The sequence below is a fragment of the Equus asinus genome, chromosome 23 (assembly GCF_041296235.1).
Source record: "Equus asinus isolate D_3611 breed Donkey chromosome 23, EquAss-T2T_v2, whole genome shotgun sequence".
NCBI lineage: Eukaryota > Metazoa > Chordata > Mammalia > Perissodactyla > Equidae > Equus > Equus asinus.
Genome location: NC_091812.1, coordinates 51,039,994 through 51,057,119, shown reverse-complemented (window position 1 = coordinate 51,057,119; position 17,126 = coordinate 51,039,994). Strand labels below are relative to the sequence as shown.

The following is a 17,126-nucleotide window of genomic DNA, read 5'->3' as shown; positions in this document are numbered from 1 at the left end:
TTGCTCGTGATAGTTCAACACTGGTGTATTGAAAAGTATTCAGAGGGATGTATTGATATTCCCTGGAGAAAAGGTACCTCAGAATAATGGTAATTTTATCATAGTTCAGTATTTGCATGTGAACTTTTTACTTAAAAAGACTGAAATTTGCTACTACTTGGAGTCCTTTTTAATTTTACTCTTAGGAATGTTTGCTTATCCTTTCCTCTTTTTTAATGATTTTTTCAGAAGAAGAAATCTCGACCAAGAGTCTTGATGCAAAAGAGTCTCCGTCTGGCTTGAAAAGATGAAACAGTAGTCCAGTTAATTTAACTATGATGCACTTAAGTTGAAGCAGTGTCACAGGATAAAAACAGATTTATAATTTAAATACACATCGGAAGTGTAACGCATTTTCAAGGTCTAAAAAATCCTAAATAATGTCTTTTAACCGTGTCTAATGTTTTTAGGTAAGGAGTATATGTTTGGATTTTCTCTGGGGTTGAAATGTGAAACATTTAGAAAGCAGACATTGGGTTATGTGAAGCCATTTTGATTTCTTGACTAATCTTGTAAGCGTTAGGTAAATGGCAAAGTAGTAGTTTAACTAATTGTTATAATTTCGGTTAATTAAGGATGAGTAGTTTTGATGTACATTTATTAAGTGGTTAACATAATAGTCATTGAATATACTGATTTTTCATTTTAGGGAAATATATAACTTTTATTGTTTCTTTATGGAACATTCTGGTACTAATGAAGAAAAGAAAAATAGTGCCTTGGGATGTGTAGTCAAAGTGACAAAGTTTAAGTTTAGGAAAGCTGTAAACAGCTTTAGTGATTATTCAAGTAGGTTGGTACTGAAAGATGATGTTTGATGGAATAAAGTGCATGTGGTAAGTGAAGACTGGGGCAGAATGAATTTAGAAAAAAGGAAAAAGGTGGAGGAGAATGACTAGACAATTTTAAGAAACACTGTCAAACTATAAATCCATTCAGTGGATGGTATAGCAGATTTATATTTAGTCTAATTTAGACTTTGAGAATTTAATTTAACCCTAGTTTTATATTTTAAGAGAAAGAATGTAAATTAAAAAATTTGTTCATCTGTGTTTGTTGTTTTTTGGGGGGGAGGGAGCACTGTTTTTGGGGAAAAGAACTAATTTTGATGGTATTACTTTCCTCCTCAAAACCCATCAGTTCCCCACTGCCTACAGAAGAGCCTCAAAATAACTTGAGAAAACTGAATTTGGGGTTAAATAACTTGTTCATTGTGACACAGATAAGTCACTGGTATTTTCCTTCCTTCAATATACCACAAGACCTCCTAGAAGGAACTAAAAGGCCAGGACATAGGCTATGGCTGCAGGAGTGTGCTTCCAATTGACCTCTGGACTCTGAGGGGGGTCGGAGGTGAGGCCTCTACAGTCTCCTGCCTCTGTCAGTCCTGCCCCCTGGCCAAGAGAAGGCCTTGTCACTAGCATCCAGGTGAATTCATGCCATTGCCCTCTGTGAGCCAGGAGGAATGAGCACGCACTGGAATGGGGATAGCACCTACAGCACCCCTCTCAATAGCCCCAACTCTTAACCGTCAAAACCATGTCCATTTGCCTAGAAACTGGCAAGGAGAGGAGAAAGCTTGAAGGGGGAGTTCTGAAAGTGCATAGGCTTAATAGTTCATATTTCTTCACTCATTTTGGTCTTACTTTCTCTAAGTTGTTTGTTTGATCCCAGTTTGAGGCCAGTCGTTTTGAGAAAAGACAGAAGAAAAGCACATATAACTACCTTATTTGCAGTAGACAAGAAAGAGAAAGAGAAAAGCTTCTTCTAAGGTGCTGTATTGTTTTACTAGTTAACACAACGTGGGGACCCTGTAGGTCTGCTGGGAAACTAGTGTTCAGTCTGCCTTAAGAAAACCCAGTATCTAAATCCAAAACTAACATGTTAGGGAGGTGGTAGGGCTCTCATATTAGCATCTTCAAAGAGCCAGGGCCATTCCTAGACACTTAATACGTATTGTTTCATTTAATTCTTATAACTGTAAGATAGTGGTTACTATACCTGTTTTACAGATGATACCAAAGCTAGAGAGCTTAAATGACTTGTCTGAGATGGGCTCGAGTCATCTGGTATACATCTTAAAAAATGTAGATTCTGTAAATCTAAGATGGGTATTAGGAATTTGCATTTTAAAGATGTTCCCCTTGTAATTCTTAGGCTCAATAAAAAGCTTGAGAACCACTGCTAGGAGATAGAGATTCTCCTTTAGCCTTGGGGTACCTTAAAGAAGCAGGTACACCGTTACATATATACGACTGCACTTTAGAGATCCTTAACTATCTGATAAGGAGGCTTAAGTTGACCAGTAAGTGTGAGAGGCCCTTAATTACCGAGAATCAAAATGTCTCTGGACATTATGGATTTACAAAAACCACATTGTTAAGTGAGTCATAGCTGTGATAGGTTGAGAGTTTTTGGCTGCCTTCCCTGTGTTTTGAATGTCAGTATCAACAAAAATATCTCAAAGCTATCACTTTCTCCTAAACCATTCTGATTATGACTTACTACTTTCAGCCTCTTCCCTATCCAATATCCCTGCATAGCTGCCTTTTGACCTTAAGGGACTGCATTGATCGGGTCACTTTGTTTAAAATTCCAGCAATGGTTCATTGCTACTTCCAGAATAGAATTCAACTTTGAAGGCATTTTAGGTCCCATACATAGATTCCTCTTTTCTCCCACTATTTTCTCCCATTTTTTACTGAAATGCTTCACAATTCTGAAGCTGGAATACCTTACCTTCGCCTCCCAGCTTATCATGACTATAGCTGTCCTTGAGGGCTCAGAAAAAAATCTCACTTCCACCTTGAAGTCTTCATCTGTCCCCTCCATATTTATGGCCCTATCCCTTTTCTGAAATCTGTGGTTTATCTTCTTTTTTGTTCATTTTGTATTTTTCACTTATTGCTTTTATCACATTTTTTCGATGGTTGCATGTGATCTCTCCAGTTATACTGATTATCTACATACAGACATAATATACCTACGTGTGGGGTGTGTGTCTACACTTACATATCCTCCAAGAGCCATGGATCATCTTCAGCAAACTGAACTATTGGAATTGTTTTTTTTGCCTCCTATGTGGTGGAATTAAAGTAATGGTAAAGAGGACTACATTATTGTGGTAAACGTACTTTTCCTGTTACATGCATAGCAAATTACACAGAATATACCGTGTTTTATTCACTTCATAAGATAAACGTGTGTAAACTGACTTCTTTAACAACTTGAAACTTCAGATAATGCCAGAATGTCCTAATTATTTTAAATGTTTAACATGAAAAATGTTACCAAGTGGAATAAAGAATATTTGAGGTTAAAGAAAAACATTTAGAGGGAATTTAACTGAAAATGAAAATACAAGTGTTTTGAAACTGTTCTTTACCATGTGTTTCTTAACCAGGATCTACGAAGTCAATTTTATCTAAAGGAAAAGCAGGAATTCCTGAGACCTGTATAAAAGGAAACCTATTTTTTTCCTGAGATACTTAAATTAAGAAAATATATAGGACATTTTTCTCAATGCAAAGAAAATACTTGCTGAAGTAAAATTCTCTTTCACCTTAAGTTGCAGGTACATAGTTGCTCTTTCTCATTTTGCACTGTGAATCTCAAGTCCACATTCTAAATGTAAAGTATTTTTGAGTCCTTTATATATTTGTAAATATGTTCATATTTTGAATAAACATTCAATAGTATATCACCTGGCTCTGGAGTTTCGTATGTAATATCAAAAAGAACCATAAAATCATCACATATAAAGATATCAGTAACTTGATCAACAGAAATTTGAGAGGTTCAGTGATTCAGATAAGAGTATTTTGTTACTGCCGTTTTAATTACTAGATTTACTAAAGGTGGCATTTTAAAGATTTTATTTTTCCTTTTTCTCCCCAAAGCTCCCTGGTACATAGTTGTATATTTTTACTTGTGGGTCCTGCTAGCTGTGGCATGTGGGATGCCACCTCAGCAATGGCTTGATGAGCGGTGCCATGTCCGCACCCAGGATTCGAACCGGCAAAACCCTGGGCCTCCACAGTGGCACGAACTTAATCACTCGGCCATGGGGCCGGCCCCAAAATGTGGCATTTTAAAAAGTATATCTGTACCTTCTGTTTTTTCACCTGGAGTCTATGCTAACATTGCCAAAGGCCCTAATACGATGAGTTTAGTAACTTAGACCTGAATAGCTTCTTGCTCTTCATGGGTAAGGGCCCTGCCACCCACAGCTGCTGCCAAAGGGTTTAATAAATGCTATATAACTTTAGAAAGCCTTGGAAATTCTAAGGCCCTGTCACGTATATTTAATGTCTGTACACAGAGATATTTGTAAAACGGGAGATGAGAGGCATTGATCAGATCTCTCTTGGCTCTAAAATACCTAGATTTCCTTTAAAACAATCTATAAGACAGCTGCAACAGGACATTTTAGGTCTGTTTTGGTTTCACTATACCACGTTGCCAATCCTAATTGGGAACCTTAGAGTCCTTCCCCAAATGTAGGTAATCTAAGAATCTGATTCAATGTTAGCAATTTCCAGATCAATACACTGGGAAAGTGATCTTGCCCAAAGTGAGTGAAATACTATTCTTTGAGAAAAGTTTAACTTCCTGAGCTTCATTTTCTTCAAACTTGTAAAACTAGGGGAATTATATGAAGCAATAATGTACACCTAAAAAGCTAGGGTTTTTACGATGAACTGTTCTGTCGGGAGGAAGTAGTGAGTGTAATGGTTAGGGAGGGAGAGGCTCTATAATCATTGCCTAGGTGCAGCTGTGTGACCTTAATAAGGTCATACCGGTGTTCTATTAAAATAGACAAAAGTTATCTACCTCACAGGTTGTGAGGATTACATGAGAAAATGCACATCAACTACTTAGGGATACCTAGCATTTAGGAAGGGCTCGGCTATTTAGCTAGGCTTCGCATCCAGTAATTTGGAGGAGGCGGGGACGGGGGACGACACGCCACACGAACGGCTCCGTAGTTGGTATTGATAGCTGACACGGTACTGAGGATGTGCCAGGCACCTTTCTAAATGCTTTCCAATTGTTTTAATTGAATCCTGTAACAATCCTATGAAGTAGTGCTATTCTTAGCCACATCTTACAAATGAGGAAACAAGCACAGTGAAATTAAGTACCTTGTGCAGTTCACAGAGCTAGAAAGTGAAGGGACCAGAATACTAACTCAACCCAGGTGGTCTGGCTCCAGAGCCCGTAGTCTTAGCCACTCTGCTACAGCTGCCGGAAGCATCGCTAAGGCCATGGGGGCGAAGATCACCATCAAACTTAGCAGTTAAGGGATGCTTGTGGGCAACCAGAATCTTGAGATTTATAGATCAACCACCTTCAAATTATTTCAAATAAGACCATGTTTTAAATTGCTAACAGCAAATGTTTATTCATGATTGAAGCCAAGAAGAATTTATAAATGCATTTTAATACCTTGCTGATAAAATAGGAACATTCCATCTTTGCAATCTCGTCAGGAATACAGGAAGATATCGTAAAGGCTTTGACGTGTATATCTATTATAACCAGGTAATCAGAACACACACACACGCACACACACACACCACCTACTTTAGTGTTACACCATAACAACTTTTCAGAAAGCCCATCTTGAAGCTCTACTGGATAGCTGAGTAAATAGCATCCAAGGTTTAAAGACAGGGGAGGAGGGGAGAAAGAGAGAAGTAAGCAGCACACATTTCAAAGCTCACTTTTAAGCACACGACATTATGAATATTAAAAAAAAAAAAGATGCAGAAAAAAACAGGCAACTCAGCATTTTCAGAAAGAGCATTTGGCAATATTCAACGCATGAGGAGGCTGTGCTTGGCGCCATCCACTCTCTCCAGCTTCTCAAAGTGTTTCCTGGCATTGCGAATGTTGATCAGAGTCGCCGCGGAAGGGATGGACGGATCCGACATGACAACCATCACGTACGTGTTGGACGTGAAGATGTCGATGAAGGCGGCGAAGTTGGAATTGCGGACCTCCATGCTCTGGAAAGACGCGGCCAACTTACTGCAGCTCAGCTTGAACTGCTTAATGATGTTGCTGATCTTCTCAAACCGGTGGACGTCACGCTGCTCCTTGCACTGGTAGTGGGAGATGACCAAGAAGGTGGCTCTCTCGAACAGCAGAACTTCGTCGGCCTCGATGATTTGGGCAAAATTCCTCAGATTCATCTCCAGCTGCTGCACGTTGGGAATCAGCTGGTAGACAATACTGGACCAGGCTTTGTAGAGCGTTTCATCCCAGATGGATGTTCGAAAACAGGCGCACTCCAGGGGGCGAGACAGACGCCGCAGGTCTTCCTCTCGCTCTTTAAAAATCAGGTCACGCTGGTCCTCCTGAACCAGATCCATTTTGTGCACCAGGCAGAAGATTTTGGCATCGGGGGAGTTCTGGAGGATGGCCTCCAGACACGACTGGTAATAATGCATGTCCTTTTCCAGTTCGCGGCTCTCCACATCGAACACGTAAATCAGGACCTCGACGTTACGGAAGATGTTGTCTCGCTGGCTGGTGAAGTAGTTTTCCATGAAGGTGTCCTGGCCGCCACAGTCCCACAGGTTCAGCACCAGGTTGCCGAGGAATCGGACGTGGGAGTGCTCCACATCAATGGTGGCGCCCAGGCGCCGGGTGTCGCGAGCGATGTAATTGGCAAAGATAATCGACCGCATGCTGGTCTTCCCCGACCCGCTCTTCCCCATCAGCAGCACCTTTTTCTTCATGGCTGTATTTGGCATCACCCGCCGGGGCCGCCGCCGACTGGGCCTCTGGGCGCGGCCTAACTGCAGGCGGAGGGAGCGAGGGAGGAGCCGGGGCTGGCGGGGCTCCGCAGGCCGGGCTGCGCGGCTGAACGAGCGGGGAAGCCGAAAGCGCGAGCTCGGGGCTGGCGAGGCCGCGGCGGGGTGAGCCGGTGCTCCGAGGAGAGCGCCCTGGGGCGGACGGCTGCAACCGCTTCGGAGAGACGCTCGCCTTCCGGAGCCGAGAGTCTCGGCGTCCCCCCTGCCACCCACTTCCGGCGGCGATCTCGCGAGAACCCCCGCGCTCGGCCGTCCCGGCGCTCCGAGCTTTGATAAACAGCGCTTTTAATGAAACCCACCAGGGTCGACCGGAAACCTGAAATAGAAGGGGAGCCCGGGACTCTGGTGTTCTGTTCTCGTCTTTAAACTGGGCCTATGGGTGCCAGGTGGACTTCTGTGGTCGGTTGGGAGAATGCTGCCACCTGGCGGCCAAAAACCCCCAACACGCCACAACTCGCTTTAAGAGCGCGGCGTGCCCGGGTGGGTGGTTCTAGGCCGGGCAGGAGGCGGGCGAAGCGAGGGAAGGCCTAACTTCTCAGCGCGTTTAGGCCTCCGCAGGTCCCCTGGGGCTGAGTACGAGGGCAGGGCTGATGAAAACTGCAGCGGAGGGAAGTGAGACTTGCAGAAGTGAAGTGATGGCCCAGTGCTGCCCAGCTAGGTGGTAGTCAATCCCTATTGGGAGACAGCCCGGCTCCCGCTTAGTGCTTTTCCCACTTGCAAGCAAGTTCCTTTTTCACATCTGCTTTTCTGGTAATCTCAGATTTCAGAATTTATAGTTAGAATTCCAAAGCGCGAGGAAACTATAATATGGAACCCGTGCATTCAATCCTTACAATAACCCTATGAATAAATAACCCTATTATCAAGTGAGTCCAAGCTTAGAGGGGATAAGTAACTTACCAAGTTACGCATTTTTAAATGATGAAGTGCAATTTACTTATTTTTAAAAATATAAATTGTATATATTTAAGGTGTACAACATGATTTGATAATACATAATGAAATGATTACTACAGTCCAGCTAAGAAACATATCTCACGATTACCTTTTTTCTGTGTGGTAAGAGCACCTGAAATCTACTTTTAGTAAATTTTCCGTATTTAATATGTGTTAACTATAGTCATCACGCTGCAGCTTTCATCGCTAGATTAATTCATATTACATAACTGTAACTTTGTACAATTTCCCCCTCCTCCGCATTTCCCCCGCCTCCTGGGCACTGGTAACCACCATTTGACTTTCTGCTACTATGTATTCAACTTTTTAACATTCTACACGTAAGTGAGATCGTGCAAGATTTTTTCTGTGTCTGGCTTCTTTCACTGAACGTAATGTCCTCCGGCTTCATCCATGTTGTTGCAAATGGCAGGATCTCCTTTTTAAAGGCTAAATATTCCATTGTATATATAAACCACCGTTTTTTAAATAAAAAAATTTTATTTTGATTTTCTGTTTAAAACTTAGCACACCCTCAGTATTATGAGCCACCAAGAATTTTCTCTAACACCATAGCCTACAAGTAGATAGTGACATAGATTTTAGCTAACGTATATCAATAACAGAATTCCTGCTGTCATGTGGAGAAGTTGAACATTTTCAATTTTTAGCATTCAATTTATTTAAATTCTACTATTTATATTGGATTATGGTGACCCCCTAGTTTTATTGAGATATAATTGACACATAGCATTGTATTAGTTTTAGGTATACAACATAACAATTTGATATATGTATACACTGCCGAATGATTACCACAATAAATTTAGTTAGCATCCATCACCTCACAGTTACAATATTTTTTCTTGTGATGAGAACTTTAAGATCTGCTCTCTGTAAATTTCAAATATACAATAGAGTGTGGTGAACTATAGTCACCATGCTGTAAATTACATCCCCAGAACTTATGTATCTTAAAACTGTAAGTTTGTACTTTTTGACCACCTTCACCCATTTCACCCAACCCCACAACTCTTGCCTCTGGCAACCACTAATCTATTCTCTGTATCTGTGAGTTTGGTTCTTTTAGATTCCACATAAAAGAGAGATCATACAGTATTTGTCTTTCTCTGTCTGACATTTCACTTAGCATAATGCCTTCAAGGTCATCTATGTTGTCACAAGTGACAGGAATTTAATGGGCACTTGGGTTGTTTCCATGCCTTGGTTATTGTAAATAATCCTGCAATGAACATGGAGGTGCAGCTCTTTTTTCAAAATAGTTATTTCCTTTCCTTTGGATATATACCCAGAATGGAATTGCTGGGTCATATGGTAGTTCTATTTTTAATTTTTTGAGGGACATTCATGCTGTTTTTCATAGTGGCTGCACCAATTTACATTTCCACCAAGAGTGGAATTAAATTTTTTCCACATCTTCACCAACATGGCCCCCCCCCCATTTTTTTTTGCTGAGGAAGATTTGCCCTGAGGTAACATCTGTGCCAGTCTTCCTCTATTTTGTATGTGGGTCACCATGACAGCATGGCTGCCGACACGTGTTGTAGGTCTGTGCCTGGGAACTGAACGCAGGCAGCTGAAGTGGAGCGTGCCAAATTTAACCGCTAGGCCACAGGGCCAGCCCCAACACTTGCCTTTTTGATGATAGCCCTTTGAACAGATGTGTGGTGATATCTCGTGGTTTTTTAAAAAATTGTGGTAACATTGGTTTATAACATTATATAAATTTCAGGTGCACATCATTATATTTCAATTCCCGTGTAGATTACATCATTTTCACCACCCAAAGACTAAGTACAATCCATCATGTGGTTTTGATTTGCATTTCCCTGATGATTAATGATGTTGAGCACCTTTTCATGTACCTGTTGGCCATTTGTATGTCTTTTTTGAAACATATCTATTCATTTCTTCTGCCCATTTTTTAATCTGATTTTTTTTCTGTTGAGTTGTTCCCCTTTATATATTTTGGATATTAACCCTTTGTCAGATAAATGATTTGCAAATATTTTCTCACATCCCCTCAGTTGCCTCTTCATTTTGTTGATGGTCTCCTTTGCTGTGCAGAAGCTTTGTAGTTTAATGTAGTCTCACTTTTTTTGTTGTTGTTGTTGCTTGTACTTTTGGTGTCACATCCAAGAACTGTTTCCAAGACCCATGTTGAGTAACTTTTCCCCTATGCTTTCCTCTAGGAGTTTTATGGTTTCAAGTCTTATATTCAAGTCTTTAATCCATGTTGAGTTGATTTTTGTGTATAGTGCAATAGGGGTCCAATTGCATTCTTTTGCATATGAATATCCAGTTTTCTCAACACTATTGAAGAGACTATCTTTTCCTAAATGTGTATTCTTGGCCCTTGTCACTTAGTTGACTGTATATGCTTGGGTTTATTTCTGGGCTCTCTATTCTGTTCCATTGATCTGTATGTCTGTTTTTATGCCAGTACCATACTGTTTTGATTACTATAGTTTTGCAACGTAATTTGAAATCAGGAAGTGTCATGCCTCTAACTCTGTTGTTCTTTCTCAGGATTGCTTTGGCTATTTGGGGCCTTTTGTGGTTCCATATGAATTTTAGAGTTTTTCTATTTCTGTGAAAAATGCCATTGGAATTTTGATAGGGCTTGCACTGAATTGATAGATGCCTTCGGGTAATATGGACTTTTAAAAAATATTAATTCTTTCGATTGATGAGCACAGGATATCTTTCCATTTATTTGTGTCTTCTTCAATCTCTTTTATCATTGATTTACAACTGTCAGTGTACAGATCTTTCACCTCCTTGTTTGAATTTGTTCCTAAGTATTCTTTTTGATGTTATCATAAATAAAATTGTTTTCTTGGATTCCTTTTTGGATAGATTGTTCTTAGTGTAAGGAACTACAACTGCTTTTTGTATGTTGATTTTGTCTCCTGCAACTTTACTGAATTTGTTTATTAATTCTAATAGTTTTTTTTGTGGAGTCTTTAGAGTTTTTTACAGGGAGGATCATATAATTGCAAACAGTGATAATTTTACTTCTTCCTTTCTGATTTGGATGCCATTTGTTCCTTTTTTTCTGTTCTGATTGCTCTTGCTAGTACTTCCAGTACTGTATTGAATAGAACTGCCGTCCTTGCCTTGTCCCAGATCCTAGAGGAAAAGCTTGCAGTTTCCCCACATTGATTATGATGCTAGCTGTGGCTTTTCATAAATGGCCTTTATTGCATTGAGGAAATTTCCTTTTACACCTATTAAAAATTTTTTTTTAAAGATTGGCACCTGAAGTAACATCTGTTGCCAATCTTCCTTTTTTTTTCTTCTTCTTCTTTTCCCCTAAAGCCCCCCAGTATGTAGTTGTGTATTCTAGTTGTAGGTTCCTCTGGCTGTGCTATATGGGACGCTGCCTCAGCATGGCCTGATGAGTGGCGCCCTGTCCATGCCCAGGATCTGAACCGGCAAAACCCTGGGCTGCTGAAGTGGAGTACGCAAACTTAACCCACTTGGCCGCAGGGTCAGCCCCTACACCTTTTTTTTTCTGCTTTATCTCCCCAACCCCCCCCCCCCCGCCCCGCTACATAGTTGTATATCTTAGTTGCAGGTCCTTCTAGTTGTGGGATGTGGGATGCCGTCTCAACATGGCCTTGATGAGCGGTGCCATGTCCGCGCCCAGGATCCAAACCCTGGGCTGCCACAGCGGAGCAGGTGAACTTAACCACTCGGCCACAGAGCTGGCCCCAACACCTATTTTTTTTAATTCTTTTTTTTTTTCTCCCTAAAGCCCCAGTACACAATTGTATACTTTCGTTGTAAGTCTCTCTAGTTCTTGTATGTGAGCCACTGCCACAGCATGGCTACTGACAGATAAGGGGTGTGGTTCTGTGCCCAGGAACCGAACCCAGGCTGCTGAAGTGGAGTATGCTGAACTTTAAGTGCTAGGCCATCAGGGCTGGCTCCACACCTATTTTATGGAGAGTTTTTTGGTTTTTTTTTTTTTTTTTGAGGCAGATTAGCTCTGAGCTAACATCTGCCACCAATCCTCCTCTTTTTGCTGAGGAAGACTGGCCCTGAGCTAACATCTGTGCCCATCTTCCTCTACTTCATATGTGGGATGCCTACCACAGCAATGGCTTGATAAGTGGTGCCATGTCGGCACCTGGGATCCGAACTGGTGAACCCCAGGCCACAGAAGTGTAATGTGTGAACTTAACCACTGCACCACTGGGCCAGCCCTGAGAGTTTTTTTTTTTTTAAAGATTGGCTCTGTCCAACATCTGTCCCCAACCTTTTTTTCTTCTTATTCTCCCCAAACACCCCCAGTACATAGTTGTATATTCTAATTGTAGGTCCTTCTAATTCTGCTTTGTGCAATGCCACCTGAGCATGGCCTGATGAGTGGTGCTAGGTCCAAGCCCAGGATCTGAACTGGTGAAACCCTGGGCCACTTAAGCAGAGCATGTGAACTTAACCACTCAGCCATGGGGCTGGCCCCAAGAGTATTTATTATGAATGGATTTTGAATTTTGTCAGATGCCTTTTCTGCATCTATTGAGATGATCGTATGGTTTTATCTTTCATTATGTTACTGTGGTGTATCACATTGTTTGGTTTGTGTGTGAAAACAATCTTGCATCCCAGGGCTAAATCACAGCTTATAATCTTGGTGTGATGGTATATAATCTTTTTGATGTGTTGTTGAATTTGGTTCACCAGTATTTTATTGAGGATTTTTGCATCTATGTTCCTCAGAGATATTGACTTGCAATTATCTTTTCTTGTAGTATCTTCCTCTGGCTTTGGTATCAAGGTAATGCTGCCCTCATAAAATGAGTTTGGAAGTGTTCTCTTTACTTCTATTTTTTGGAAGATTTTAAGAAGGATTGGTATTAGTTCTTTGAAACTATATATTTTTTTGTGCTGAGGAAGATTCACCCTGAGCTAACATCTGTGCCAATCTTCCTCTATTTTTTGTATGTGAGTCACCCCTGCAGCATGGCCATGGATGAGTACTGTAGGTCCATGCCTGGGAACCAAACCTGGGCTGCTGAAGCAGAGTGTACAGAACTTAACCACTCGGCCACGGGGCCAGCCACTCTTCTTTGAATCTTTTGAACTCAGCCATGAAGCCTTCTGGCCCTGGGTTTTTCTTTCTTGGGAGGTTTTTGATTACTATTTCAACCTCCTTACTTGTTATTGGTCTGTTCAAGTTTGCCACTTCTTCTAGATTCAGTCTTGGTAGGTCCTATGTTTCTAGGAATATTATCCATTTCTTCTAGGTTGTCTAGTTTGCATGCATATGATTGTTCATAATAGTCTTTTATGATCCTTTTTATTTCTGAGACATCCTTTGTAGTGTCTCCTCTTTCATTTCTGATCTTATTTATTTGAGCCTTCTCTCTTTTTTTCTTAGTCTAGCTAAGGGTTTATTGATTTCATTTTTTCAAAAAAATAAGCTTATTTTTGTTAATTTTTTCTTCTTTTCTATTTTACTTGTTTCTGCTCTGATTTTTGTTATTTCCTTCATTCTGCTAATTTTGGGTTTAGTTTATTCTTTTTTTCCCCTATTTTCTTGAAGCATAAAGTTAGGTTTATTTGTGATTTTCTTTTTTAATGTAGGTGTTTATTGCTATAAGCGTCCCACTTAGTACTGCTTTTGTTGCATCCCATAAGTTTTGATATGTTGTGTTTTTATTTGTCTCAAGAAATTTTTTGAATTCCCTCATGGGTGGTTATCATGAGGTTTGTAAAAAAAATCTTACAGATGACGTAGTCCATTGTCTGATAGCCTCTTATTTCCTTAGCCTAACCCAGTTCCACCCCTCTCCTGTTCCCCTTCTAAGGTGTTATTGTCACATCTTATTCCATCTTGTGTTGTGAGTTTGTCGTTAAAATGACAAGATTATGTTTATTTTTGTTTTTTTCCTTCCCTTTTTCTTTAATGTTATCATTAAGCATTTACTAACCAGTTCTGATAGAGAGCTGCAATCTTCTGATTTTTGTCTATGTATCTCCTTGCTCAGGGTTTTGTAACCCCTTTCTTTTTTTTTCAGGTATGAGGGCCTTCTTGAGGCTTTCTTGTAGCAAGGGTGCAGCGGTGGGGAGGGGGGTGGTCTTGTGGCGATGAACTCCCTTAACTTTTGTTTGTCTGGGAAAGTTTTTATTTCTCCATCATATCTGAAGGACATTTTCTCTGGATAGAGTATTCTTTGCTGAAAGTTTTTGTCTTTCAGGATTTTGAATATTATCATTCCGCTCTTCCCTAGCCTGTAAGGTTTCTGCTGAAAGCCTGATAGGGGTTCCTTGGTAAGTTACTTTCTTCTTCCTTGCTCCCTTTTATATTTTTTCTTTGTCACTGGCTTTGCCAGCTTTGCTACTATATGCCTTGCAGTAGGTCTTTTTACATTGATATAGTTTGGAGATCTATTGGCTTCTGTCACATGTATTTCCAGCCTCTTCCACAGGTTTGGAAAGTTCGTGACTATTATTTCTTTGAACAAGCTTTCTGCTCCATTCTCCTCCTCTTCTCCCTCTTGGATACTTACAATACTTATGTTGCATTTTCTAACTGAGTCGGCTATTTCTTGGAGAGTTTTTCCATTTCTTTTTAGTCTTAGTTCCCTCTCTTCCTCTATCTGAAGCATTTCCATACTCCTGTCCTCCAGACTGCTAATTCTATCCTCCATAATATCAGCTCTACTGTTCAGGGAGTCCAGAGTTTTCCTTATCTCATCCATTGTGTTTTTCATCTCCAACATTTCTGATTGATTCTTCTTTATAGTTTCAATCTCTTTTGTGAAGTAGCTCCTGAACTTGTTGAATTGTCTATCTGCATTCTCTTTTAACTGGTTGAGTTTTTTAATGATAGCTATTTTGAATTATCTGTCATTTAGATTATAGATTTCTGTGTCTTCAGGATTGATTTCTGGGTACTTGTCATTTTCCTTCTGTTCTGGAGATTTAACACATTTTTTCATATGGCTTGATGGTGTGGATTTGTGCCTCAGCATAGAGATAGAATTTGGTTGCAGCTTCCACCTGCTGCCACTTGGGGGAGGGGGCAGGAGCTGTGTAATTTGAGCTCACCAGGATCCCCGTCAGCTGTTCCTGTCCAAGCCTGGACCACTGCTTTGGATCACAGTGGCCCTGTGGGGTCTCCCACCGACTGGGAGAACAATCACATGGGGCCTGTGGACTCCTGCAGCTTGTTCCCACAGTCCTGCCCAGACATGCTCCCTACTTCAGGACCACAGTGGTACTATGGGCGTTCATGGCAGCTGGGAGCTCATTTGCCCAGACTCATAGATCCACCGCCATCTGGTCCTAGGTTGTACCAGCTGATGTGCTTGGTGGGTGGAGCCACCCCACTGGGTCTGAACCAGAGCCACTCCCTGGGACCATAGTGGGGTTGTGGACTCTCCCACCAGTTGAGAGAGTGATCATGGGGGGGCTCAGAGCTGCTGCCACCTGCTCCCACAGTCCTGCCAAGTCACACTCCCCACTTTGTGGCTGCTGTGGTACTGTGGATGTTTGTGGCAGCTGGGGACACTTTTGCCTGGGCTGTAGATATGCCGCTGTCTGTTCCTAGGTTGCACCAGCCTCTGTACATGGTGGGTGGGCCTCCCCACTGGGTCTGAGCCAGAGCCACTCCCTAGGACTGTGGTGGGACTCTGGGCTTTCCCACAGGACCAAAGAGTGATCACGCCAGGGCTCTGGGCTGCCGTCACCTATTTCCACCGTCACTCTGAGGCACATGCCCACCCTCAGGCTCGCCTATCTCTACCACCTCTCCTGGGGTAGTCCACCCGCCTTCTGATGTATAGCAGCATGGATCTCTCAGGTGTCTTGAGGGGCTGTGTGGGTATCCTCTGCTGATGAGTGAATGTTCATTTAGTTGTAGTTTGAAAGGGGAGAAGCAAAGGGAACAGCTCAGTCAGCCGTGTTGCTGACATCACTCCTCTGAATTCCCTTTTGATTTCCTCTTTGATCCAGTGATTAGTCAAGAGTGTGCTATTTAATTTTCAAGTATTTGTGAATTTTCCTGTTTTCTTGCTGTTACTGATTTCTAATTTTCTTGCTGTTATTGATTTCTTGTGATTGGAAAAGATACTTGGTGTAATTTAGATATTTTCAAATTTGTTAAGACTTGTTTTGTGACGTAACATGTGATCTATCCTGGAAAATGTTCTGTATACACTTGAGGAGAATGTGTATTCTTCTATTTTAGGTGAAAGTTCTGTTAGGTCTGTTAGGTCCATAGAGTGTATGTCTGTTTGGTCTATAGTCTTGTTCAAGTCCATTGTTTACTGATTTTCTGCCCAGATATTCTGTCCCTCATTGCAAGTTGGGTATTGAAGTTTCCTACTATTATTGTATTGCTGTCCATTTCTCCTTCAAATCTGTCAATATTTGTTTTCTGTATTTAGGTGCTCTGATGTTGCATGTGTCTGTATTTATAATTGTTAAATCTCCCTGTTGAGTTGACCTTTTGTCAGTATGTAATGACCTTCTTTTGTCTCTAGAGACAGCTTTTGACCTTAAATCTACTATGTCTGATACAAGTATATAGACTTCTGCTTTCTTTCAGTAACCATTTGCATGGAATATCTTTTCCATCCCTTTACTTTCAGCCTATCTGTTTTCTTGAATTTAAAGTGAGTTTCTTGTAGACAGCATACAGTTGGATCTTGGTTTTTTATGCTTTCAGCTATTCTGCATCTTTTAATTGGGGAACTTAGTCTATTTACATTTAAAGTAGTTATTGATAGCGAAGGATTTACCACTGCCATTTTGTTAACTTTTTTCTGTTTGTCTTGTAGTTCTTTTGTCCCTCTTTTCTCTCTTGCTGTCTTTCTTTGTTTTGTTGTTTTTTGTATCGATACATTTTAATTCTTTTCTCTTTTTCTCTTGTGTAACTTCTAAAGGCATTTTCTTTGTGGTTACCAAGGGGCTTACATAAAATATATTATGGTTATAATAGTCTATTTTAAGCTGATAACTTAATTTCATTTGCCTACAAGAACTCTCTGCTTTTACCTCTTCTCTCCCCACATTATATGCTGATGTCATAATTTACATCTATTAATAGTATGTATCCATTAACATAATTTGGTTATAGCTGTTGAAGTAGAATTTGAACTCACATTGTATAACTGTAGGGTCTACTTACCTAATAATAGGCCACACTGCCCCTCTAAAAACATAGCATGGTTCTGTCCTTGATCTTCAAATAGATGAATGAATCAGTGTCATTCAGTGTCATTCATTCAGAATAAGTCAGTATCATCAGGATATTGCAGCTTCCCAAGTTAGGATACTCCATATCTACCATAA

At 40.8% G+C, this 17,126-nt stretch overlaps 2 protein-coding genes across 4 annotated transcripts in view; one reads left to right on the top strand and one right to left on the bottom strand.

Annotated features, from left to right (window-relative positions):
• The window catches only part of HAUS6 (HAUS augmin like complex subunit 6), a 39,869-nt gene extending 36,290 nt beyond the window's left edge, over positions 1-3,579 (top strand). For 2 of the 3 annotated variants that reach the window (XM_014845516.3, XM_014845526.3), the window contains exon 17: positions 229-1,087. In XM_014845516.3, coding sequence (XP_014701002.2) covers positions 229-290 — 62 coding nt within the window. In that variant the 3' untranslated portion in view covers positions 291-1,087. Of the gene's footprint in view, positions 1-228; positions 1,088-3,442 lie in introns of those variants that run through there. The other variant, XR_001398773.3, reaches the window with a different exon arrangement.
• Positions 3,441-8,905, bottom strand: RRAGA (Ras related GTP binding A). The gene has a single exon (XM_070495703.1). It carries the CDS (start codon positions 6,798-6,800, stop codon positions 5,859-5,861), a length of 942 nt encoding a protein of 313 aa, XP_070351804.1. The 5' UTR covers positions 6,801-8,905; the 3' UTR covers positions 3,441-5,858.
• Between the last annotated feature and the right edge of the window lie 8,221 nt (positions 8,906-17,126).